The sequence below is a fragment of the Macaca fascicularis genome, chromosome 11 (assembly GCF_037993035.2).
Source record: "Macaca fascicularis isolate 582-1 chromosome 11, T2T-MFA8v1.1".
Lineage (NCBI taxonomy): Eukaryota > Metazoa > Chordata > Mammalia > Primates > Cercopithecidae > Macaca > Macaca fascicularis.
The window spans coordinates 14,882,685-14,906,970 of record NC_088385.1 but is presented as its reverse complement, the minus strand read 5'-3'; the positions used below and the strand labels follow the sequence as shown (position 1 = coordinate 14,906,970).

Genomic DNA, 24,286 nt, shown 5'->3' with positions numbered 1-24,286 from the left:
ACAGGATCTTGCTAAGTATACTTATCTTTAGGATTTTTTTATGTTACAGAATCATGTCTCTTCAAATAATGAGAGTTGTGATTTTTTCTTTCCTTATACTGGCTGGGGCTCCCCAGTACAGGGTTGAAATAGGATGATAATAGAATCCTTTTTTTTGTTTTGTTTTTTTCTTGGTCTTGGAGAAGCATTCAGTACTTTTGTGATTAAGTATTCTTTGCTAAGGCTTTTCTGTAGATAACCTTTGTCAGATTAAACTTTCCCCGGTTTACTGGGATAAATAAAATCTAGCGTCATATATTATTCTTTTTATTTATTGCTGGATTTGATTTGCTAATGTTTTAAGGTTTTTTTTCTAATCTACACTCGTGAGAAGGATTACCTTATAATTTTCTTTTCTTGTCAGGTATTTGTTGGTGTTTTGCCATCAAGGCTTTGTTGGCCACATAAAAAGAAATGTTTCTTCTTTTTCTATTATCTGAAAAAGGTTACTGTCAAGTTGATTTTTTTTCTTATGTATTCACAGATAATTATGCTTTTATCCTGGGACCTTTTTCTGTGTCATATTTGTAGCCACCCACATAGCCTTTTATAGCGAATTGCATCCAATGCATGCTTAGTTTGTTGAATAAATAAGCATATCTTTTCCTTGTTGGTTCCAGTAGCTTACTTATTTTTCACCAGCATCGAAGTAGATCAGGTCCTTACCCCACTGTCTGGGGGCCTGCAGTGACATATTGCCTTCCTTTTTTACCCAGTTGTCTACCTCACACCATCCTTTCATTACCACCAGCTAATCTTTAAAAATCATTCTTTTTTATTGTTTAAAATTAATTTTTTCATTAAAGTAATACATGTAAATATTATGGATATCAAACTGTTCTACTTGGCTTATAACAAAAAACAATTCTGCTGCTCTACTCTGCTGCTCTCAGCTCCCATGCTTAGAAGCATTCACATCTACTTTCACTTATTTTAAAATAAACTTGCTTATAAATGCTATTTCTTGATTTTTCAGTTTTAGATATTAAACATTGACTTCCTTTGGAAGATAAAGATTTTGCTATCTTAGACCATATGTCCCCAAAATACACATGTGAATTTTCCTTCCATCCTCCCAGCATAGTTATGAACTTTCCAGAATTCAAGGCACAAGTTTGCAGATAGAAAGGACCCACCTGTAACTAGTGCCATAATTTTTTAAGTGCAGACTTAATTATTTATTATTTATGGCTATGAGCATATTACTATTAGGTACATTTCTTTCTAAAACTTTTCCCCCCTGCAGTTAATACTTGTGTAACGTAAATATTGTTTCAATAAATGCACATACATCAAGCAGTCCATCTATTTGTCTTCATAATTAAAATCACATCTCTGGGATTTCTTCATCATCTTGCTCCAGTCTGGATTTGCTTGATTTCTAGGCTAACTTCATTTCTCCATTGTCGTGGGAGTGTACTTACCAGTCTCCTTGGTGCTGAACCTGCTATTTCCTGGACTCCATTTCTTCTGGTTTTCTTAGTAGAGACCATTTTCTAGCAGCTTCTTGAAAGGGGCTCATCATAAAAAGTTAGAATTCTTGATCTTGTTTGCATTTTTTTTCCTCCTCACACTTAGTTGATAATTTGCTTTCATGTTTTGTAGCTGTTTTCTCTCAGAATTTTGAAAATAGAACTCCATTATCTTTGAGCATCTTGTGTCATTGGGAAGTTTGATGTGACTGTAATTTCACTCTTTGTATGCCATCCTTTTCCTTTTTCCTTCAGAAGCTTTTAAAATGTTCTATCCCCTCAATATCCTAGAATTTGATAATGTGCCTTTGTTTGATTCCTCCCTTCTTTCCTTTTTTCTTTCTCTCCCCTCTCCCTCCCCCAGCCCTTTCCTCTTCCCCTTTCTCATCTTTCCCTTCCTTTCCCCTTCTCCTTCCCCTTCTTTCCCTTCTTCTTCCTTTCTAGTCCTTTTCCCCTTGATCTTGGGGGAAGCATTCAATACTTTATGATTAAGTATTCTTTGCTAAGGTTTTTCTGTAGGTAACCTTTGTCAAATTAAGGAATTTACCTTCTTTTCTCAGTTTGTTGGAATAAATAAAATTTAGCATGATACATTATTTTTATTTATTGCTGGATTTGATATGCTAATGTTTTGTTTTAAGATTTTTTTTAACTGGCCGAGTACAGTGGCTCATGCCTGTAATCCCAGCACTTTCGGAGGCTGAGGTGGGCAGATCATGAGGTCAGGAGTTCAAGACCAGCCTGGCCAACATGGTGAAACCCCATATCTACTAAAAATACAAAAATTAGCCAGGCGTGGTGACGGGTGCTTGTAATCCCAGCTACTGAGGAGGCTCAGGCAGGAGAATCGCTTGAAACTGGAAGGCAGAGGTTGCAGTGAGGCGAGATTGAGCCACTGCACTCCAGCCTGGGCGAAAGAGCGAAACTCCGTCTCAAAAAAAAAAAAAAAAAAAGAGATTTTAAAAATCTATGCTCATGCTTTCCCTTCCCCTTCCCTTCCTTCTCATTGAACTAGTTACTAGGTTGATCCTTTCTGTCTAGAAATCTACACCTTTAATTCTGAAATGTTTTCTTGTGTTGTTTCTTTGATAATTTGTTTTTCATTTTCCTATTTTGGAGCTTTTTATTTTTATGCTGGACCTTCTTGACTATAGCTGTGTTTTTCTCACCTATTATCCATCTCTTTGTGTTTTTGTTATACTTTCTGAGGAGAGCTTCTCAAATTTGTCTCCCAACCCTCTTGTTGCATTTTTCTTTGAAATTTTTGGATATCATGTTTTTAATTTCCAAGGGCTCTTTTTTGTTCTCCGAATGCTCTGCCCCTCTAAAGACAGCCTATTTAGTTTTTTTTTTTTTTTTTATTATTGGTATTTATTTTTTTTCTTCTGCTTTTATGTCTTTTTCTCCAGGTTCCTTTGTTGTGTTTGTCTTGGGCTTCAAATTTAAAGATAGAGGTTTTCTTTAAATATTTGGTGATCCTTAGCTGTTTGTATTTAGTATGAGGCTTTAAAAATACTGAGAACATTGCTGTGTAACTTCTTACACGTATTTTCAATTAATACTGCTCTTTCAGCCCCAGCCACATAACTCCTACCTTTGTTCCATTCTGGTACTTCCACTTCCTGAGCTAATTGATTTCATTGTTAGCTTCACCGGCTGTAGGCATTTAGCTTTCTCTGGGCTACTGTGTCATTATCCCTGGTCTATCTATTCTCCAGCTTCCAAAATTTGTATCCCTTTCCTGCTCTCTTCTGTTATTCTGACTTCTTTGTCCTTATGGGTTTATACCTTAAAAATTATTTTCTTTTTGTTTCTTTCTTTATCTTTATTTATTTATTTTTTTTCTGAGACAGGGTCTCGCTCTGTCGCCCAGGCTGCAGTGCAGTGGTGTGATCTTGGCTCACTATAGCCTTGACCTCCCTGGCTCAAGGAATTCTCCCACCTCAGCCTCCTGAGTACCTGGACTGCAGGTGCATGCTACCATGCCTGGCTAATTTTTGTATTTTTTGTAGAGATGGCGTTTTGCCATGTTGCTCAGGCTGATCTCGATCTCCTAGGCTCACGTGATCCTCCTGCCTCAGCCTCCCAGATTGCTGAGATTACAGGTGTGTGCCACTGCACGTGGCCTAAAATTTTTTAAATCACCATATTAGTAGAGTTTTAGGAGGGAATATATAAGTAAACTTGTGCTTAGCCTACCATCTGAATGTTGGCTTACTCAGTGCCTTCCCATCTGGAATATCTCCTCACTTTTCTTTATTTATGCATTATGCTTATCTCTTTCCTGGAACTTCCCTTGATATTTCCAAAATATCAGCTAATGTCTTTCTTTGACTGAACTCATGACTTAGGAACCATGAAAACTTTCCATGAATATTTGAAGGACTGTTACAAAAAAGACAGAAGGAATGAGTGTATTTTTTCTTTTTGAGTGAGGGAGAAACTATGAATAAAGCAGGGAGGGTATGAACACAGATTTTAGCCCACTGTATAAAAGAACTTTCTCACTGTCCAACAATAGCAGAAGTTGCCTCCTCAGAGTCTAGATGGCCCGATATCTGAGATGATTGGAAATAATTCTTACCTTGGGGTGAGTCAGTCATTTTTTCTAACTGTGTTCTGAGAAGCCAGGTGGGGTGAGAATGAAGCTGTTCTTCATAGACACCTCAGGTATACTCAGAACTCTGGGTTCACCACCACTGCTTCTCCAGAGAAGTGCCATTTTTATCTGTTGTATATATAAATTAGGGTTTTTCAAACTGCCGTTCTAAGTTCTTTTCTACATTTCTATGAACTAGAATATTTACCACATATTGGGTACTACCTTGCTCTTGATTGCATATTAATATCTAGTTTATTAGCTGTTTTCTAGTGTATGTATGTCTTAGCATGATTTTTAAGTTTTGTGGTAGAGAGCTTGTTATTTTTTCTTTTCTATACTTGTAGAATCTAACTGGTAGTCAGTAAATAATTACCAAAAGTATTACTTGACCCACATGAGTCATTTCTGTTGAATTTTCTCCTTTTCCAAGGTGCTAACCGGATAGTATTAGAAGACTCCAACATTTTGCAGCCTGTGGGACTTACTGTGTTTGAAAACTGGCTCTATTGGATTGATAAACAGCAGCAAATGATTGAAAAAATTGATATGACAGGTCGAGAGGGTAGAACCAAAGTCCAAGCTCGAATTGCCCAGCTTAGTGACATTCATGCAGTAAAGGAGCTGAACCTTCAAGAATACAGTAAGTGTTCATGGGATAAAGCTAATTGGAAGAATCGTGTTATAATAAATTAATATGTACTTCTGTGTATTTTTAAACTCTGTTTCCTTTAAGACTTTCATGCACTTTCAGTTTTGACATTTTTTTTGAACTCTTCATGTTTGTGTGTGTGTGTTCTTTTTTTTTGGGAGACAAAGTCTCGCTCTGTCGCCCAGGCTGGAGTACAGTGTCACGATCTTGGCTCACTGCAGCCTCTGCCTCCCGTGTTCAAGCGATTCTCATGCCTCAGCCTCCAGAGTAGCTGGGATTACAGGTGCATGCCACCATGCCTGGCTAATGTTTTTTTTTTTTTTTTAGTAGAAGCAGGGTTTCACCATGTTGTCCAGGCTGGTCTCGAACTCCTGACCTCAAGTGATCCTCCCACCTTGACCTCCCAAAGTGCTGGGATTACAGGTGTGATCCACCGCACCCAGCCTCTTCATGCTTTTAAAGCCTTATGTCAACCTTATCCAGGAACTTTTCCAAATTAAACATGATCTCATAAACCAGAAACGGGGGAAAGGCATGGGTCTTGCTCGTTAAAAAAGAATATTTCCTGGTACAACAGTGACTACTTATCATGCCTTGTTTTTCTCTCCTTCAATTGCTTTGAGAATACTGAGAACATACAGCATCTATTTCTTTTCTTCCCTCTCTATACTTCCCCCATAGCTTGAAGAAAAGTAAAAATTATATAATGATGAATATAGTTATAATGGGTTAACCTTATTCTTAAGCAAAACAAACTAAAAATTAGTGTGTAAACATAGAGAAGACTCTGTTTAATCAGTAAGTGCTTGGTTTTCCCCCCCTTTTGGATAAATATTTCAATTCCCAGCTTAGAAAAATAGCCATCTCCATGAGCCCCAGGAAGAAAGAAAAGTAGCCAGAAATATTTTCTTATTTTTTTTTTTGAAAATGACTAGTCATCTTGCCCTAGTTCTTAATTCATATCTGCCATCAAAATTACCCTAATAATAGAGAGGAATAAATGAGTTTATATATGTAAAATGTTGTTTAAAAAGTGCCCTCCTAGCAATCACTACTGTCGATCTTACATGATGGTACCAGGAATGCCAATGTTAAATTGAGTACGAGGGAGAGAATTATCGAAATTCTGTAACTTCTCAGCTCAGTGCTTTTAAATTGAATTTAAGCATGAAAGGAGAATGAGGAAACAGGAGTACCCCTGTACAAGTGTTCATTATGTTGGTACAGTTCCTGAATTTAGAAGTAAAGTTACAAGTATTTGAGAATTAGAAAGTTAAAAATTGTTGTCATTTTATGGTATGACTTGTAGCTCAGGCTGAACATTTAATAGAAATATCATAATGATATCATACCTAAGTTATTTATTCAGTCGATATATGAATATTTCATTACAGAAAATCTCAAGGTTTTCAGAATTTCAAGGGAGAGGTTTTATTTAATAACTCTAATATGATTGTATATTAGGTAAATCATTTTTTCAAATTTTTAGTATTAAAGAGAATGGGATTTTTATCAAAATGTCATGGAATTAAAGGTTGAGAAACACTGCTGCATAGGCTGTATATTCTATATAATGTGTGATGTCTGTTTTAGACAGTATGCTCATTTGTAGGTAGCTGACTCCCTCAGTCTCATCAACACAAACTGAAGCAGGACCAATGTTATTGTGGAAGAGAGTCAAATAATAAATGGTGGCTTATATTAGATGTTCATATTTTGTGATGACAGATGTCAGGTTGCTTTTAACACAGGCTAAATAGAAAATTCCAAACAATGATTCTTTAAAAATACAACTTGTGAAACAGACTTTGAAAAGTTGCCTAGTGGTTTCTTTAGTTGACCAAATAATTTTGTTTCTTTACAAAATTATGTTTACATAATTTTGTTCCGTTACATGTGCCTTTTAAGTTTTTTTCTTCTAATAACTCTTTAATTCTCAATGGATTCCTCATTAAGATACACTTTTTGACTGAAATAGTCTTTTAGAAATGTGGATTTTCTGAGTTAAAAATCTTAATATAGGAGAATTCTTATATTTTAAATAGAATAATACACAAGTTTCAGCATTCTCCCTAGCAATTTTTTTTTGTTGTTGTTGTTGTTTATAGAGATGGAGTCTTGCTCTGCCGCCCAGGCTGGAGTGCAGTGGCACTATCTTGGCTCACTGTAACCTCCGCCTCCTGGATTCAAGCAGTTCTTCTGCCTCAGCCTCCCGAGTAGCTGGGATTACAGGTGCATGCCACCACACCCAGCTAATTTCTTTTGTGTTTTAGTAGAGACGGCGTTTCACTGTTGTGCCCAGGCTGGTCTCAAACTCCTGAGCTCAGGCAATCTGCCCGCCTCAGCCTCCCAAAGTGCTAGGATTACAGACGTGAGCCACCGCACCCGGCCTCTCCGTAGCAATTTTTCAGTTTCAGTAAACATTTTTTCATATTCACAAAAATTAACATGAGCTTTACCATTACCTTAAAATATTTTATATATAAATTATAAAGACAGTGGTTAGAAGTAGTTTCTTGTAGGTTGTGTAGAGATTGAGTGAAGAATCATATTGTGTGGAAATAAAAGTCCAAGCTGGACCAGCCTGGCCAGCATGGTGAAATTCCATCTTTACTAAAAATACAAAAATTGGCCAGGCGTGGTGGCGCTTGCCTGCAGTCCCAGCTACTTGGGAGGCTGAAGCAGGAGAATCACTTGAACCTGGGAAGCAGAGTTTGCAGTGAGCCATGATCACACCACTGTACTCCAGCCTGAGCTACAGAGCAAGACTCTGTCTCAAAATAATAATAATAATAAAAGTTAAAAAAAAAAAAGTCCAAGCTGATTATACATTTGATTTTCATAAATAGTTTTGACGTGGTTGTCCTTTTCTCTTCTGCTCTCCCGCTTGTCTCCCCCTCCACTCTTCCTCTCCCCATCCTCACCTCTTCTCTTTGCAGGACAGCATCCTTGTGCTCAGGATAATGGTGGCTGTTCACATATTTGTCTTGTAAAGGGAGATGGTACTACAAGGTGTTCTTGCCCCATGCACCTGGTTCTGCTTCAAGATGAGCTATCATGTGGAGGTAAATATGTTGTAATTTTCTTGTGCAACCCTAAATGCAAACTTATTCCATATCTTAAGCCTAGACTTCTATGACTAGGCATTGAAGTTGCTCTGTCTACTAACTTGATTGGTTACTTATATTCCATTCATTTGTACTATATTAGGCTTTTCTGTTATTCTTCTCTGCCACCCTGCCCAGCCTCATAATCATCATTTTACTCTGTTTCTTTGACTCTTTTACACTCCACATATAAGTGAGATCATGTACTATTTGTGTTTCTATGCCTAGTTTATTTCACTTAACAGGATGTCTTCCAGGTTCATCTGTGTTGTTGCAAATGACAGGATTTCCTACTTTTTTTGACTGAATAGTATTTCACTGCGTATATATTATCACACTTTTCAGCCTGTGAATGAGTATGCTTCCTAATACTAAAGTAGCCTCTCCCCTCTCCCAAAAGGTAACAAAATGAATTAATTCTGCCTCCTATAATCTCTCTCCACTAAATTCTAGATTCTCTAAGTTTATGTATCATTGTTGGGAATGTGTCTGATGGAAAGAATATTCTTTTGTTCAAATCCATCAGCAAATTCCCATTGCTTCTTTATCTAGTAAAAAAATGACTTTTAAAAAGATATCACTGAGTATAGTGATACTGTTGTAGTAAAGTTGGTTTAATCACTCAGCGGGTATAACAAATAGATACATTCCTTTGTTAAATTATAGTATGATGGTATCAGGTGCCGTAATAGTATTCATACCCTTAATTCAGATATCCTCCTTTTGGGGATAATTCTAAGTTAATTCAACTGAAGGAAAAAGACTACATTATACTATTATCTACAGTGGCAGAAATTTTTAACTAATTTCTAATGGTATGAAAAGTATTAAGTAAAATAATTGAGTTATACAGCTATTAAATGTTATAATCATGAAGGTGATGTAAAAATGTTGCTAAAATGACAACTACATAAAATATATATTTCTGTAATAAATATTGAAAGAATATGCATTCAACATATAAAAATTGTTGATCAGGGTGGGATTACAAGTAAATTTATTCTTTGGACTATAAGTTTTTAAAAAAATAAATAATGCATGTATTCAGTAGCAGCTATGGGCACTGTGCCTGCACTGTAGGGGATTTGAAGAGCTTTGAGATGGCATACAGCATAGTCAGGGAAATCAGATGTGTACACAAAGTTAAGCTCTGGTACTTGAAATTTTTTAAAATAGGGATTGCACAATAATATGAATGTACTTAATGTCATTGAGCTATGCACTTTAAAGTGGTTAAATTGGTAAATCTTATGTTTACTTTACCACCCCCCACCCAAAAAAAAAGCATGTGTTTCCCTATCAGGGTGCTAGACTGTTACTTTAAGTGAGGCAAATCCTAGAAAAATTGATCTTTATGTTAATGATAACATGGATAAAACTGAGTCAAGGATCTCATCTTCCATTTGAAAATATCTTTTAAAGGGCCTTTTTTCTTGCTTGCATATTTAGCAATTATTTTTAATGTACATATTAAAACGAGTTTTGACAGATGTATACAACTGTGTATTAGGCCATTCTTGCATTGGTATAAGAAATACCTGAGTCTGGGTAATTTATAAAGAAAAAGTTTAATTGGCTCAGGGTTCTGCCGGCTGTATTGCTCAGCTTCTGAATAGGCCTCAGGAGACTTTGATGGCTGGGGTGAAGAGTGAGCAGGCAGGTCACATGGCAAAAGAGGGAGCAAGAGAGAGAGTAGGCTAGAGGGAGTGCCACACACTTTTAAACAACCAGGTTCTCCCAAGAATTCATTTACTGTCAGGAGGATAACACCAAGGCATGAGCGATCTACCCCCATGATCCAGACACCACCCACCAGGCCTCACTTCCAATATTGGGGATTACATTTCAACATGAGATTTGTGGGGGACAAATACCCAAACTATATCACACAGTTCGCATGACATGCAGTTCAAAGTAGTGTCCTTTGTTTTATGTTTATTAATTTCTTTCTATCCCCAACCAAATTCAAAGCTCTTTAAGGACATGGATATATTTTATCTACTTTAATTCCCCACACAATATAGATAGTGTAGGGCTGAATACATAATAGACTCTTATTAAATAATCCCTAAAATTCCCCATGTAAAATGTTCACCTGTAATCTGCAATATTCTCTGTTGGAAAGTTACAGGGTTTTCTGACCCATGGTCATATCATAAGTTTATGGGTTCTCTTAGATAATTCACTAACAGACAAGTGTAAATAACTACTGTATAATTTACCTGTCAGTCATTCTTTCAGGTAAAAATGACATTCCATTTTGAGTTGCATTTACAACTCGAAACAAATGCTTTCCCATTAGAAACTGTCATGCTTAGGTTTGCAACATGAGCTTTATGCATAATTGCCATTTGATTGATCAGAACATTAAAGAGGCATACACTTGGGTTGATTTTAATATAATTAATTTTCTATTGATTCATCAATAACATTCTTAAGTGAAGTTGGTCTTTTTGTGTGTTTGTTTAAACTGTGCATGTGTGGCTGTGTATAGTACCGTGATTACTAATAAAATTTGTTGTCATTTCCCTGAGTCTGCTAAGGTACCAAGTTTTATTCACTATTCCTTTTATAGCATCAGTGCAAACATAGCCAAAAAAAAGCAGTGACATCTTAATGTTATTATAAACATAGTTTTTACCTAGTGGGTCACCTGAAAGAGTTCTCAGGAACCCCTAAGGGTTCATGGACTATCCTTTGAGAACCTTAGAGCTAGAAAACTTTTGAGTGCTAGGCTAACTTTAAAATATTTGGTAATTATAGTGATTATTCCTAGGTTATGTGTGAGATTGTAATGGATTGCAAATATTATAATCCTGTTTGGATTACAATATATGAAAAAACTTTTGCCTTATAGTTTTGCAGGCAAAAGTTTATAGTGAATGTAAAGGAAGTAATGTGAAAACCTTTATTTCTCCTTTGAATAGATGAGATAGTTATAAATCATATTTATTATAAAGTAGTTTGTGTATGTTAATTATTAAATGACCTTCACTCAGGTATGTGTTTGTACTTCTGTGTGACCATAATTGTGTTTTTGTCACTCCCCTCCTCCTTGTTCATTTGAAGAACCTCCAACATGTTCTCCTCAGCAGTTTACTTGTTTCACGGGGGAAATTGACTGTATCCCTGTGGCTTGGCGATGCGATGGGTTTACTGAATGTGAAGACCACAGTGATGAACTCAATTGTCCTGTATGCTCAGAGTCCCAGTTCCAGTGTGCCAGTGGGCAGTGTATTGATGGTGCCCTCCGATGCAATGGGGATGCAAACTGCCAGGACAAATCAGATGAGAAGAACTGTGAAGGTATCCAGAATTCCTCAGTGCCTCAGCATGCAATCCTTTTTTCCCATTCAGTTGTTTAAAATTCAGTATTACTTGGCTTAGTGTCAGTGGGGTTTTTCCGGTACATATGACTGTATCACTTCTGATCATAGTACCATGTTTCATATTATTGTTTTAGTTCACTTCATATGCATAAGATTTATACAAATTAATAAGCTTTGAAAATTGAGAAATGGAACTAAAAGATACCAGGCTTTCAGGATATAAAAATAGTCCGTTTCCAATGAGCTCTGAATTAGTGGGTTTATTAATTACACTCTAACATGTTTTATATTCTTCACTTTCCTTTACTAACCTTTCCCATGGTAAAAACAACCCAGCCAAGTTCTCCAGAATTCTTTAGTGAAAGAGGAGATTTAATGTAAAGAATAGGCCAGTCGCAGTGGCTCACGCCTGTAATCCCAGCACTTTGGGAGACCGAGGCGAGCAGATCACAAGGTCAGGAGATTGAGACCATCCTGGCTAACACGGTGAAACCCCGTCTCTACTAAAAATACAAAAAATTAGCTGGGCGTGGTGGTGGGCGCCTATAGTCCCAGTTGCTTGGGAGTCTGAGGCAGGAGAATGACGTGAACCTGGGAGGCGGAGCTCGCAGAGAACCAAGATCGCGCCACTGTACTCCAGCCTGGGCAACAGAGCAAGACTCCTTCTTAAAATAATAATAATAATAATAATAGGAAATTTCCTGCTGGATTTTTTTCCCCCACTCTTTTTTTCTCCCTCTCAACCAATGGAACTCCAGAGAATAATATTTAAATTACAGCTAAAAGTCTAATTTGTTTTTCATTTGTATTCAGAAAGCACCTTTTGACTATTGCCAGAGTTTGACTTTACATGATACTAAAAATAAGAAAACTATTTACATTTTTTTTTCCAGTGCTTTGTTTAATTGATCAATTCCGCTGTGCCAATGGTCAGTGCATTGGAAAACACAAGAAGTGTGATCATAATGTGGATTGCAGTGACAAGTCAGATGAACTGGATTGTTGTAAGTAGGACTGAGATCTATAAATTACTCTTAACAGAGAATTTAAACAATTTTTTTCTTATGTGTGAAGTTTACTTATCAAGATTTCCTTTCTAAGTAGTAAGTATTAATATTAAGCTAATTATTTGTGCGAAGGTTTTTTTGTTTTGCTTTCAGTAATTCTTTAAACATAGCAGTTCTCTTATGCACAGAAATCATCACAGAAACATTTAATAAAGTACTAGAAAAGAGTAAATATTATTTTACTATAACCAAAGTTACAAAATTCTCAAATCGTTTAGATACATAGAAATCGGCCAGGCATGGTGGCTCACACCTGTAATCCCAGCATTTTGGGAGGCCGAGGTGGGCAGATCACTTGAAGGCAGGAGTTTGAGACCAGACCCTATCTGTACTAAAAATACAAAAATTAGCTGGGCGTGGTGGTGCATGCCTGTAATCCCAGCTACTGGGAGGCTGAAGCAGGAGAACCATTTGAACCCGGGAGGCGGAGGTTGCAGTGAGCCGAGATCACGGCATTGTACTCCAGCCTGGGCCACAGAGCAAGTCTCAGTCTCAAAAAAAAAGAAATCAATTGGTCTGAACTTAGTTTCTGAATGTTAGTCCGTGTTTAACTGTATTCCATTGTTTTCTTGAAGTGTTTCCACCAGTTTCTCGATGGCTGGAAGATTTTAAGAGCTTTCTTAAAATGCATCCTGAAGGCAGGCCAACGTTTACCCCTGGAGTTAGGGACCTTTGGCTAAATAGCCTATAGTTTCTTAAAGGTTCATAAAAGGTTCATAACTATTGACAAGTGCCCTAAAACAGTAGTCCCAACATTTTTAGTACCAGAGACTGGTTTCGTGGAAGACAGTTTTTCCAAGTGGGGATGGATAATGGTGTCAGGATGAAAATGTTCTACCTCAGATCATCAGACATTAGTTAGATTCTCATAAGGAACGTGCAACCTAGATCCCTCACACGCACAGTTCACAACAGGGTTCGCACTCCTATGAGAATCGAATGCTACCACTGATCTGACAGGCGATGGAGCTCAAGCAGTAATGCTTTCTGGCCTGCCGCTCACCTCCTGCTTTGTGGCCCAGTTCCTAACAGGCCGTGGACCAGTACCAGTCCGTGGCCAGGGGCTTGGGGATCCCTGCCTTAACGTATAATGTATCCCAAATTGATAAACTTAATTCTGAATGGAATTCAGCCTAAGCCAGGTCTACCTTGTCAAATATATTTGATAGAATTTAGATAGGATTAATTTAAAAGTTCTTTCACCTGTAATGAGAACTTTAAGCTAGTATTTTTACAAAGTTCAAGTGGAACTACTCAGTAAGACTTAGACTCCATTCATTTATTCAACAAGCATTTACTGCCCTGTTGTAGACACTCTGCTATGTATGCTGAGGATACATGCTACCTGCACCAAGTTTCTCAAAGTCCCCCTATCGTTGAAATAGTAGTAAGAATAGGAATTCTGGAACTAAGCAGAGCTGGATTTGAATCCCTACCTCCTTCCTCCAACAGATGATTTGTTCTTTTTAAACTTTAGTTTCCTCACCTTTATTTTTTATTTTATTTATTTTTTGAGACAGGGTCTCACTCCCATCACCCAGGCTGGAGTGCAGTGGCACAGTCATAGCTCACTGCAGCCTCAACCTCCAGGGCTCAGGTGATTCTCCCACATCAGCCTCCCAAGTAGCTGGGACTACAGGTATGCACTGCCACACCTGGCTAATTTTTTGTATTTTTAGTGAGTCGGTATTTTGCCATGTTGTCCAGGCTGGTCTCAAACTCCTGAGCTTAAGCAATCCACCCACTTCGACCTCGCAAAGTGCTGGAATTACAGGTCTTCATCTTCAAAATGAAGAGAATGATGCTTAGCCTGATGCCTGCAAGAAAATTAAATGATTTAACATATATATCATTTAGCCTAAAAAACACATAGCCTGACTCATATAGTAGATAAATTGATTATGGAGTGTAAGTGCTGTAATAGAAATCTACACAGGTAGCAGTAGAAATAAGAGAGAAGTCAGCTTTTTAGGGACAAAGATGGACTTGATCAAGGAAAGCATCTTAGAAAAATGGTATTTAAGATTGGGTGTTGTGCCGGGTGTGCTGGCTCTCACCTTTTACCCCAGCACTTTGGGAGGCCAAGGTGGGCAGATCACGAGGTCAGGGGTTTGAGATCAGCCTGGCCAACCTTGTGAAACCCCATCTCAACTAAAAATACAAAAATTAGCTGGGCTTGGTGGCGGGCACCTGTAATCCCAGCTACTCAGGAGGCCGAGGCAAGAGAATCGTTTGAACCCAGGAGGTGGAGGTTGCAGTGAGCCGAGATTGCACCATTGTACTCCAGCCTGGGCCACAGGGTGAGACTCCATCTCAAAAAAAAAAAAAAAAAAGATTGGGTGTTGATCAATGAATAGTGTTCATTATGTAGATAAGTGGAGAAATTGCATTTTTGGCAGAGGGAATATACTGTTCAAAAGCAGAAAGGAGCAAAACAGGCACCTTTGGGAAACGCCATGTAATGGGACTGCCAAAATACAGGCTCTGTTGAGGAGTGTCAGCAAGAGATAACATAGGTAAAGGTACAATCATGGAAGACTATGCTTTTCTTCTAAAGAAAATAGACAATTTTAACAATGGAGAGTGGAGAGTCACTGAAAATTTCAAGAGAAACACTAGCATGGTCAAGCAATACAGAAGCTGTAAAGCCAGTGGGTTGGAGGTGATAAGCTTATAGGCACGGAAATCTGTGAGGTTGGTTGCTTTCAAACTTCTTTTGATCACATCAAGAGGAATACAGAGATGTGAGCTCATGCATTTAAAAAGGTGTCACACAACACTTCAATATTTACCCATATTATATAGAATGCATTCTGACTTTTTCTGTTTCATTTTTTCAAAGCTAGTTGTAACCCACTAAATCATTCTCACCATTTATGAATGATTTGCAGCCTGTAATTTAAAGAGGAAGCTATTAGAGTTTAGGCAGAAGATTAATAAAGATCTAAATCATGAGGAGGAGGAGTGGGGGTGGCAAGGAGAGAACAAATTTCGGAGTTATTTCAGAAGTAGAATAAAGAGGAATTGGTAACCACTTAGATATAGTTGATAAGTTTAAGTTGACCCACAGACCTCATTGAGTGACTGGAGGCATTAAATGGGATACATAGCAGGAACTGAAAACCAAAGTACCATACCACATCTTGGCTGCAGATGTAATGTTTGATTGATGTGATGTTTAATTTACGTGAAATGCCTTTAGGCAGGCGTGTACTTTGCCACAAGCCCCATCACTTTTTATTATCTTATACTAGATGACTTCATTTATGGTCTCTTTACCCCTGGAATCTAGGAGAAATGACTGATGATGGTGACTGATGATGTTGCCTGAGAGGTACTTATGGAATATCCCACTGAAGCTCTTCAGGAAGTTGACTGTAAGGAACTGTGGCTCAGAAGAGAGATGTGGTGCTCTTTAGTTTATTGATGATAATTAAAGCTGTAGCAGTAGATAGACTCTCCCAGGACAGTAAGCCGAGGAGGAAAATAGTAGGTGATAGATAGAAATCTCTCTGGGAAGGACCTGCACTTAAGATGCTGGCAGAAGAGAATGAAGCCAACAAAGGAAACAGAGAAAGAATAATCAGAAATAGTAAGACATTTTTTTTAAGAGAAAACAGGAACCAGCAGTATTGTGTAAAGAGGTCAGTGAAATGAGGAATATATTGAATATGGCAAATAGTAGAACTTTGTTGCCAGAACAGTTTCAGTGCAGTGGTAAGGGTGGAAGTCTGATTTCAGGGAGTTACAATGTGACCCAGAGACTAGGAATTGAGGGTAGTGAATGTAAACTTTTCTTTCTTGAAGTTTGGCATTGCAAAGGAATGTTAAGGCACTAAAAAGGAATGAAAAGATGAGACGGTTGTTCTGAAGGACTAGAAAGAGTCTATGCCTCAGATTCCACAGACTAAATTTGTAAATGATAATCCCTACATATTATGTAACTTAGAGATGTCATTTTCACGCATTTCTTTCATATAATCTGTCAGAGGATGAGTTTAGCTATATGAATGGGAGATTTGAGGTAAGATGAAGCAGGAGGAAGTTTTTTAAAGGATCTGCAACTGTGAGATAAAATTTAACTGTTCAGAATGGAAGAATTTTCCCTCTGAATAGAAAGAGTAATGCTCTAATTTTGATAAGCTCACTTTCCCTCTACCTCTGATATTGATGGCCTCTGCTTCTTAAAGCCTCAGGTAGCTCAGGGATGCAGCGAAGGTGAATCCCTGGGGCAAGTGTCCTCTTCTGGCAATCTGGCCTTTCTTTGTGAGTCCTCCATTAATCAGGTATTAAAGACCTTATGTTCCTTGGTCTCAGGCAACTAGACAGCCTGAAGGCCAGCAGCATAGGGGATTTGAGAGCTAAGGCTCATCTTTAGTTTCCAGTTTTCATTCATCAGGCCTACATGTCACTATTCAAATCTAAAATCTAACATGTGCTCAGAGCTGATTTTGGCTTCTTCACCATTCCAGGTAAAACATTTGATGACTTGCCTAGGTTTATCCCTTCTGGCCATAAATTTTTTCCTGAAATCTTGGAATAACCTTGTTCATTTGTATGGTATATAGAATGAAGTAGAATGGATTTTATCTGTTTATTTATTTAAAGCTTCTTAATGGTGTTTAAATCTGTACTTCATTTACCATCTTTGTTTCTGTCAGTTTATAATTACACTTTGCAACCTATTGTTTTATTTCTGTCTTCACTTAAGGGTAGTTCATTTTGATTCCTAATGATGACATTTATTCCATATGTCCTTGGGGCGTGGTGTGTATGTATTCATAAAAAAGAAAAGTGCTTATGAGTTATCTTCATTAGGCTTATAGCTTCACATTCCTATTAGCAAGCCCTCTTTTTGATTACTATTTTGAATATACAGTTGTTTTTTCTTTTAAATAACCATACTGCATTCTTCATTGTAGATCCAACTGAAGAACCAGCACCACAGGCCACCAATACAGTTGGTTCTGTTATTGGAGTAATTGTCACCATTTTTGTGTCTGGAACTATATACTTTATCTGCCAGAGGATGTTGTGTCCACGTATGAAGGGAGATGGGGAAACCATGACTAATGACTATGTAGTTCATGGACCAGCTTCTGTGCCTCTTGGTTATGTGCCACACCCAAGTTCTTTGTCAGGATCTCTTCCAGGTGAGTCAGAATGGATCCATTGAGTATCAAGTCTTTGGTCCTGCAAGACTGCCAGGTTTCCACTGTGGAAGAGAATACTACCTAGAGTCTGTTTGAAACCATATTACTCTGAGTTTAAACAATTAGAAGAACAAATGTTCTTTTTTACTATTAGCACCTTCTCTTTACACAGAAGGCCTTAGATATGGTTTGGTAGGAATTGTCAGAGCCTATAAAGCAAATACATATGCAAGCTCTAAGCCTCTCTGACTACAATTCTGGATGCATGCTACAGAAGGTGAATCAGCCAGTCATTTAGTGAAAGAGTTATAAACCACAGGTTCTTTAAGTTCACCACCAGGGAACTCTAGTACTATGGAGCCCATGAATAAAAGGAGGCCAAAAATTATGTAAGACTCCCTTCAGCCAACAAAGATTTGTAAATAGCTGGATGATAGAAGGGAGGAATATGTCTTATGTTTTCTCCTGACTTCATGTGCTAACAGGGGACAAAGGGCTAGTTTGGGCATAGCTGAGTGGCCAGAAGTTTTACACTTGGGTAGGCCATGTTGCTCTAGGGAAGTGGCGTTCTTTTTAATGTTTTCTGGTGCCCTTAATTAAAAGAAGCCTTCCTTTTAATGAATATGGAGAAGGAGGTGCCTTGCAAAAACCCTCTAAAAATAGGAACTTACTATGGGTGTAACTCTTAAGTAGACAAACATGGTTTTTAAACTGTTAATGGTAATGTGTCTTTGTTGCCATACCTATTTTCAGTTAGTGAAATTTGGGAAGCTTCTTGGAAAAAATAGAATTTCTTCTTTAGCACTGGTAGTTTTGATTCTAGAAACATTTATATTCATTAGATGAAAAAATACTCTTTCATATGTTGTTTGTACCCTAAAAAATGCTTTTTGTTTTCTTTTGAGCAAGTCTGTTATGTAATATACCCTGCCTCACAACCTCTACCCTTTACAATCCTTTCAAATCCTCCAAGAGGTTGAAAAGCCCTTATTTTAAATAGCTCTGCTTCTACCAGGGGAGGGAGAAGGTGGGAGCTGTTCTTGGCTTTGTTCTAGGCCAGCTTTTTCAGTGGAAGCATTCACTTCTAGAGAACATTCATTTCCTTTCTCCATTAAATGTTTTCAATTATAGGAATAGAGTGTAAGTTATTTTAAAATCAGACTACTTGACTATTGATATTTGTCATCCTACTGTTGAATAAAATTGCTTGATACATTTTTATAGATCTTACGCATCTTCAGTTTTTATCCTCCTTTTGTTTTAGGAATGTCTCGAGGTAAATCAATGATCAGCTCTCTCAGTATCATGGGGGGAAGCAGTGGACCCCCCTACGACCGAGCCCATGTAACAGGAGCATCATCAAGTAGTTCTTCAAGCACCAAAGGCACTTACTTCCCTGCAGTAAGTAGTCTGTTTTCCTTTGAATGCAGCATACATAGGATCTTAGATATTTAACTCATTTAAATGTGGGTGATCAGTGATAGTAATGTAAAAGTCGTTTTTGAATGTGAAATTTAGGCATAAAGGGCTCAAAGAAGGATTTACCACATCCCGCCCCCCAATGCTTGTAAGTCTTTTAAGTTACTGTGTAATAACCAGAATATTTGAAAGCATTGGGCATTACTTTCACATTTCAAGTAAAAGTGGAACTACTGAATGGTACCTCTTGAGGGATGAGGACCTTCATTTTACGACTTCCCAAAAGAGGAAGCACACCTGGAATTTCTCCTAAATCAATAATTTTTCTCTAAATACTTATAATTTTAAATAACCAGGACTTAGCTGTGCTGACCAATGATTTTTAGGTTACAGATTTTCGTTTTTGTCATTTTGCACTTTTTAGCCATGATGAGGTCTTAGGGAATGAGGAAGCCATAGTCCCAAAGTACTGTTTGAGGTCAGTTCTTTGGAAAAGAAGAATTGTGCTAAGATATATTGTTAAGAAACACTAATAGAGATAAGGAAGAAAAGCTGAAAGAAAGTCTAATCGTTTCTGTGTTGTTACTTTAATGTTTTAATTATTTTTCTTTTAGATTTTGAACCCTCCACCATCCCCAGCCACAGAGCGATCACATTACACTATGGAATTTGGATATTCTTCAAACAGTCCTTCCACTCATAGGTCATACAGGTAAGACACACCCCCCTCTAAAATACGTTGCAGTATTTATTAGAAAGTGTTTTAGTTGTGGACCTGATGTGTCTCCAAATGAGCAGACGATGGTCACCAGAGAGAGGCTAGTCATCTTGTCCTGGTAGTACTGACATTGCCTCTACCACAGATCCTTTCCTTTCAGGACTTTATACTTTTTTAAAAAATTTTTTGAGATGGAGTTTCACTCTTGTCACCCAGGCTGGAGTGTAATGGCATGATCTCAGCTCACTCGTGTAGTGATATGACCTCACTCGTGTAGAAATAAAGTGGGAACCACTTAAAGTATCTCACTCAGAATTCTCATTTCAGTTCAGATAAGACTGTTTAAAATAGCCTTGGCTTTGAACTGATTGTTTTAACGATTTGTTGTAATGCTGCTTTCCCTGACACAAGTTTCTTCTAGGAAGCCAAAACAGAGAAAGCAGAAGCCTGAAAATTGAGAAATGAGAAAAGATATAAAATATTATTTTTAAAAAGTCATGTCTTTAAATCAAATTGAATGAGGCAGTCAGCAGAATAAACATGATTGCATAAAAAACTGTTCTTGCTTAACTATTTTCCAGATAAGCCCAATTTCTGTTCCTCTGAGTCAAAACTTTCATCATTTGTTGAGATTTTGGTCTAAACTGGGACGTGAAAGAATTTTGTTAATTCAGTTTGTTTTATTTTTTTCATGAAAATAGAAGTATTTGGACTTTTAAATGTTAACCTTAGAAATTTCACCAAGGATTGACACCTGATTGGACAAAAAGTTAAGACCAAAAACAAAACAAAACAAAACAAAACAGTAACTGTGACACCATGTCAGTATTGATAGTAAAAGCCTTTGAGAACTCGCTCAGTGTGTCACGTAACTTTTGGTCTCTGGCAGCCTTTTTATTTTTATTTTTATTTATTTATTTATTTATTTATTTTGAGACAGGGTCTTGCTCTGTTGCCCAGGCTGGAATGCAGGGGCACAATCACAGCTTACTACAATCTCCGCCTCCCGGGCTCGAGCAGTCCTTCTGCCTCAGCCACCCAAGTAGCTGGGACTATAGGTGTGTGTCACCATGCCTGGCTCACTTTTTTTAATTTTTTGTAGAGACAGAGTCTTGCTATGATGCCCAGGCTGGTTTCTTTCTTTCTTTCTTTGTTAAAGACTAATCAAATGCAGTAGTAAGAAAGGGAAACAGAGTAGAACAAGGAGTTTGATCTGTACCTGTGAACAATCATGGCAGCCATTTCTTTTGAAGTCAGTCCAAGTGATAGCAAATGGTTTGTATCCTGGGTTCCTGGGATATATTATCTTGTGGTGCTGTATATCACAAGGTGTTTTATGAATGGTTGTATCACTTTTTAACTTGCTTTTGCCCCTTCTCTTGTAGTCAATCCTATCCTCTTGATCCTTTGATGAGAAAGCTTATGAAAAAATCTTTGGGATAAGTTTAAGATCAGCTTTACCATATTTAGAGTAAACGGGTATAAGAAGTTACAAATAGAAGTAGAAATGACAGAAAAGCCAGAACTTAGGTCAAATCTTATTTTCACTAGTATGTTTCTCTCTTTGCAATGCCTTTTTCTTTAGTTAGCAATGCTACAAACCTAACAACTGTACATCCCTTATAAAGATAAATAAGTGTAAGAAATAAGCTAGGCCTCTGAAATATACATTAGAAAATTCACTGACTCTTTATGGGCATTTAAATTTTATCATTTTGATGTTTAAAGCTGCTCTTATGACAGGTACTTATCTATACACAGGGAATGAAAACTGTTTCCCCCAGCCACAGCAATTTCCCTTTGCTAAGGTAACAGTAATGGAATAGTTATGCCCCTGAGGCTGTCTACCAAAATCCAGCCTGGATTGTACAGAAATTGTACAGAATTGTACAGAAGAAAGAAATGAAGTCTTCAGATGTCATTAAATTAATTATTCATCAGGTTAATTTTGGAGTAAAGAATGTTGAGGAAATACTGACATGTTTGAGCAGTATAAAATATGTAAAAACCCATTCTTCCCATAGGCTATGAAACTGCAAAACAAATTTGAATAGTCATTTTTTGTTCTGTGATACAGTTTAACTTGAAGAGTACACTCAGAGGCTAGATTGAATTCACCTCTGCATTTCCATCCTGTTCATTTTCACTTGCCACTTTCTTATTTGCAAATAAAGTACATGCTGTCTTCCTTAGCGAATCTGCCATTGAAAATTGCCTCTTGGTCTGTGTAAATTTAAATGGCAGTAGCTTATTGTTTTCATAGTGTAGTTTACATCTAATACCTCTATTCTGAGAGGGAAAATCATTTTTTTGTAAAACTAACTGCTTCTCTTTATTTTCTTCCTATGCCAGCTACAGGCCATATAGCTACCGGCACTTTGCACCCCCCACCACACCCTGCAGCACAGATGTTTGTGACAGTGACTATGCTCCTAGTCGGAGAATGACCTCAGTGGCAACAGCCAAGGGCTATACCAGTGACTTGAACTATGATTCAGAACCTGTGCCCCCACCTCCCACACCCCGAAGCCAATACTTGTCGGCAGAGGAGAACTATGAAAGCTGCCCACCTTCTCCATACACAGAGAGGAGCTATTCTCATCACCTCTACCCACCGCCACCCTCTCCCTGTACAGACTCCTCCTGAGGAGGGGCCCTCCTCCTCTGACTGCCTCCAACGTAAAAATGTAAATATAAATTTGGTTGAGATCTGGAGGGGGGGAGGGAGCTATTAGAGAAGGATGAGGCAGACCATGTACAGTTAAAATTATAAAATGGGGTAGGGAATACTGGAGATATTTGTACAGAAGAAAAGGATATTTATATATTTTCTTAAAACAGCAGATTTGCTGCTTGTGCTATAAAAGTTTGTATAAAAAAATAAATTTGTACTAAAAGTTTTATTTTTGCAAACTAAATACACAAAGCATGCCTTAAACCCAGTGAAGCAACTGAGTACAAAGGAAACAGGAATTATAAAGGCATCACTGACCAGGAATATCTGGGCTTTATTGATACCAAAAACAAAAAAGAGGAAGAAGAAAAATTAAGTCCATCTCAGAGCAGCAAACCATAGATACTTGGATGTAGCCAGCTAGCCTTCAGTTAACTAACATTTGAGGGCCAACAAGTAAGAAATCATGAAAGGAAAAAAAAGGAATTAATACTAACCTTGGACGAAAGGCTTTGTTTTCTCTAGGAATCCAACAGTGTTAGTGAGGAAGATAGATACTTCTAAAAACCCATTCTGGGTGTTGCTGTTGTAGGAGAGATCAGCCAGAGGTAAGATGCCATGAAGCTGTGTGTGTGTGCAAGTCTCTGTCCCTACCTTTAGAATCCATACCTCTGTCAAAATGAATTTTTTCTCTATGTTTACCTTGCTGCCTCCCCCAGCAACTTGGTAGGTCATTTGGCTAAGATACCAGGATTTTTTTAAGCTGAGGCATTGACTAAATGGAATTTTCTAAATTCAAGTTGATTTTAATATTTCTTCTAGCTCCATTCCCCAGTAGGCTTAGCTCTTCAATTTGACAGCTGTTTTTGCATAATGATCAAAAGTTAGACATATTATTTCTCTTCCAAGATTGTTTTAATGCTCATTAAAATGTCTTTTTACAACACATATAGACAATGTTTAAGAATTAAAAACTTAACCATTATGTTTTTGTTGTAAATTAATCATATATCCTTGCACTACTTTCAGCATATATCACAGTATGAAATCATTTATATATATATATATATATATTTTTTTTTTTTTTCTGAGTAAAACATTTAAATATGTTCTGGTTAGAGACAATCTATTTAAAAAGAATTTTTTCTTATTAGGATTTGCGCTATATTAAACAGTTTGTGACGTTTTCATGTTCTTTAGGCCGGTTTTTCTCAGAATGATGTCTACATACATACCTCTTCTAATGTGTGACATGAATTTAATATCTTTCTGTTACCCACTGTGAATGTTAGGCTGTTTTCAAATTATCCACAAATTATTCTTATAATCACCTCATATTTTTACGTGGATCCTCTCTTACCCATTATGGATTAAGATAATTTAACAAATTCAACAATGAGAATTAAATGAGAAGGCAAACAACTTTTCAGCTGTCAGAATTTGGGTGGAAGGGAATAATGGAAGCCTCTTTTGTGATCTGTGTGACCTGCTGTCATGTATGGTACTAGGGCTGCTACATCTTCAGCTATCAGGGCTGACCTGTGGAATGATTCTAGCACTTGCTCTGCCACCTTGCCAGAAGTCAGTTTCCTGCTTTTTACACATGTCTAGCACTTCTCTGCTAAAATTGAATGGTTTTAAACTAATGTATTTTTAGCTTAAGAGGTGTTGGTCAGTTAATTATTGAATTTTTTTTTTCTTTTTTAATTCTGTCTTGCCAAGGCTTCTCTGGGTTTCAGGGCCCAAGAGAAAACAGTGGAAGAAAGGATTCAGAATTTTGGCAAGGGTGAAGTAACTGTTCATGAAATACCTAAGTAAAGTTTTTGAAGATAAAATTGTGGTTTCAGAATAATGCTGACTGTTGGAGACTGTAAGAATCAGGTGCACTTGATTTTGCATAGAAGCAAATGGTAAATCTGTCAGAGTCCTGCTTTTCAGTTAGACAAGCATGAACTCTTGCTGTTGCTGGAACTAAGTGCCTACAGTGTCAGACAAAATGGACATTGAACTTGGGTTCTGTGATTCACGGGGGCACTTGGTGCTTAAATGAAGATGGA

The 24,286-nt window shown here is 37.4% G+C and overlaps 1 protein-coding gene across 3 annotated transcripts in view; it reads left to right on the top strand.

The window, feature by feature from the left end:
* LRP6 (LDL receptor related protein 6) overlaps nucleotides 1–22,896 on the top strand; it is a 149,181-nt gene extending 126,285 nt beyond the window's left edge. For 2 of the 3 annotated variants that reach the window (XM_045364761.3, XM_005570169.5), the window contains 8 exons: nucleotides 4,544–4,753; nucleotides 7,702–7,827; nucleotides 10,939–11,175; nucleotides 12,092–12,202; nucleotides 17,188–17,418; nucleotides 18,683–18,819; nucleotides 19,452–19,549; nucleotides 21,908–22,452. In XM_045364761.3, the coding sequence (XP_045220696.2) occupies nucleotides 4,544–4,753; nucleotides 7,702–7,827; nucleotides 10,939–11,175; nucleotides 12,092–12,202; nucleotides 17,188–17,418; nucleotides 18,683–18,819; nucleotides 19,452–19,549; nucleotides 21,908–22,202 (1,445 nt within the window). In that variant the 3' untranslated portion in view covers nucleotides 22,203–22,452. Of the gene's footprint in view, nucleotides 1–4,543; nucleotides 4,754–7,701; nucleotides 7,828–10,938; nucleotides 11,176–12,091; nucleotides 12,203–17,187; nucleotides 17,419–18,682; nucleotides 18,820–19,451; nucleotides 19,550–21,907; nucleotides 22,453–22,754 lie in introns of those variants that run through there. The other variant, XM_065523765.2, reaches the window with a different exon arrangement.
* Nucleotides 22,897–24,286: the final 1,390 nt, after the last annotated feature.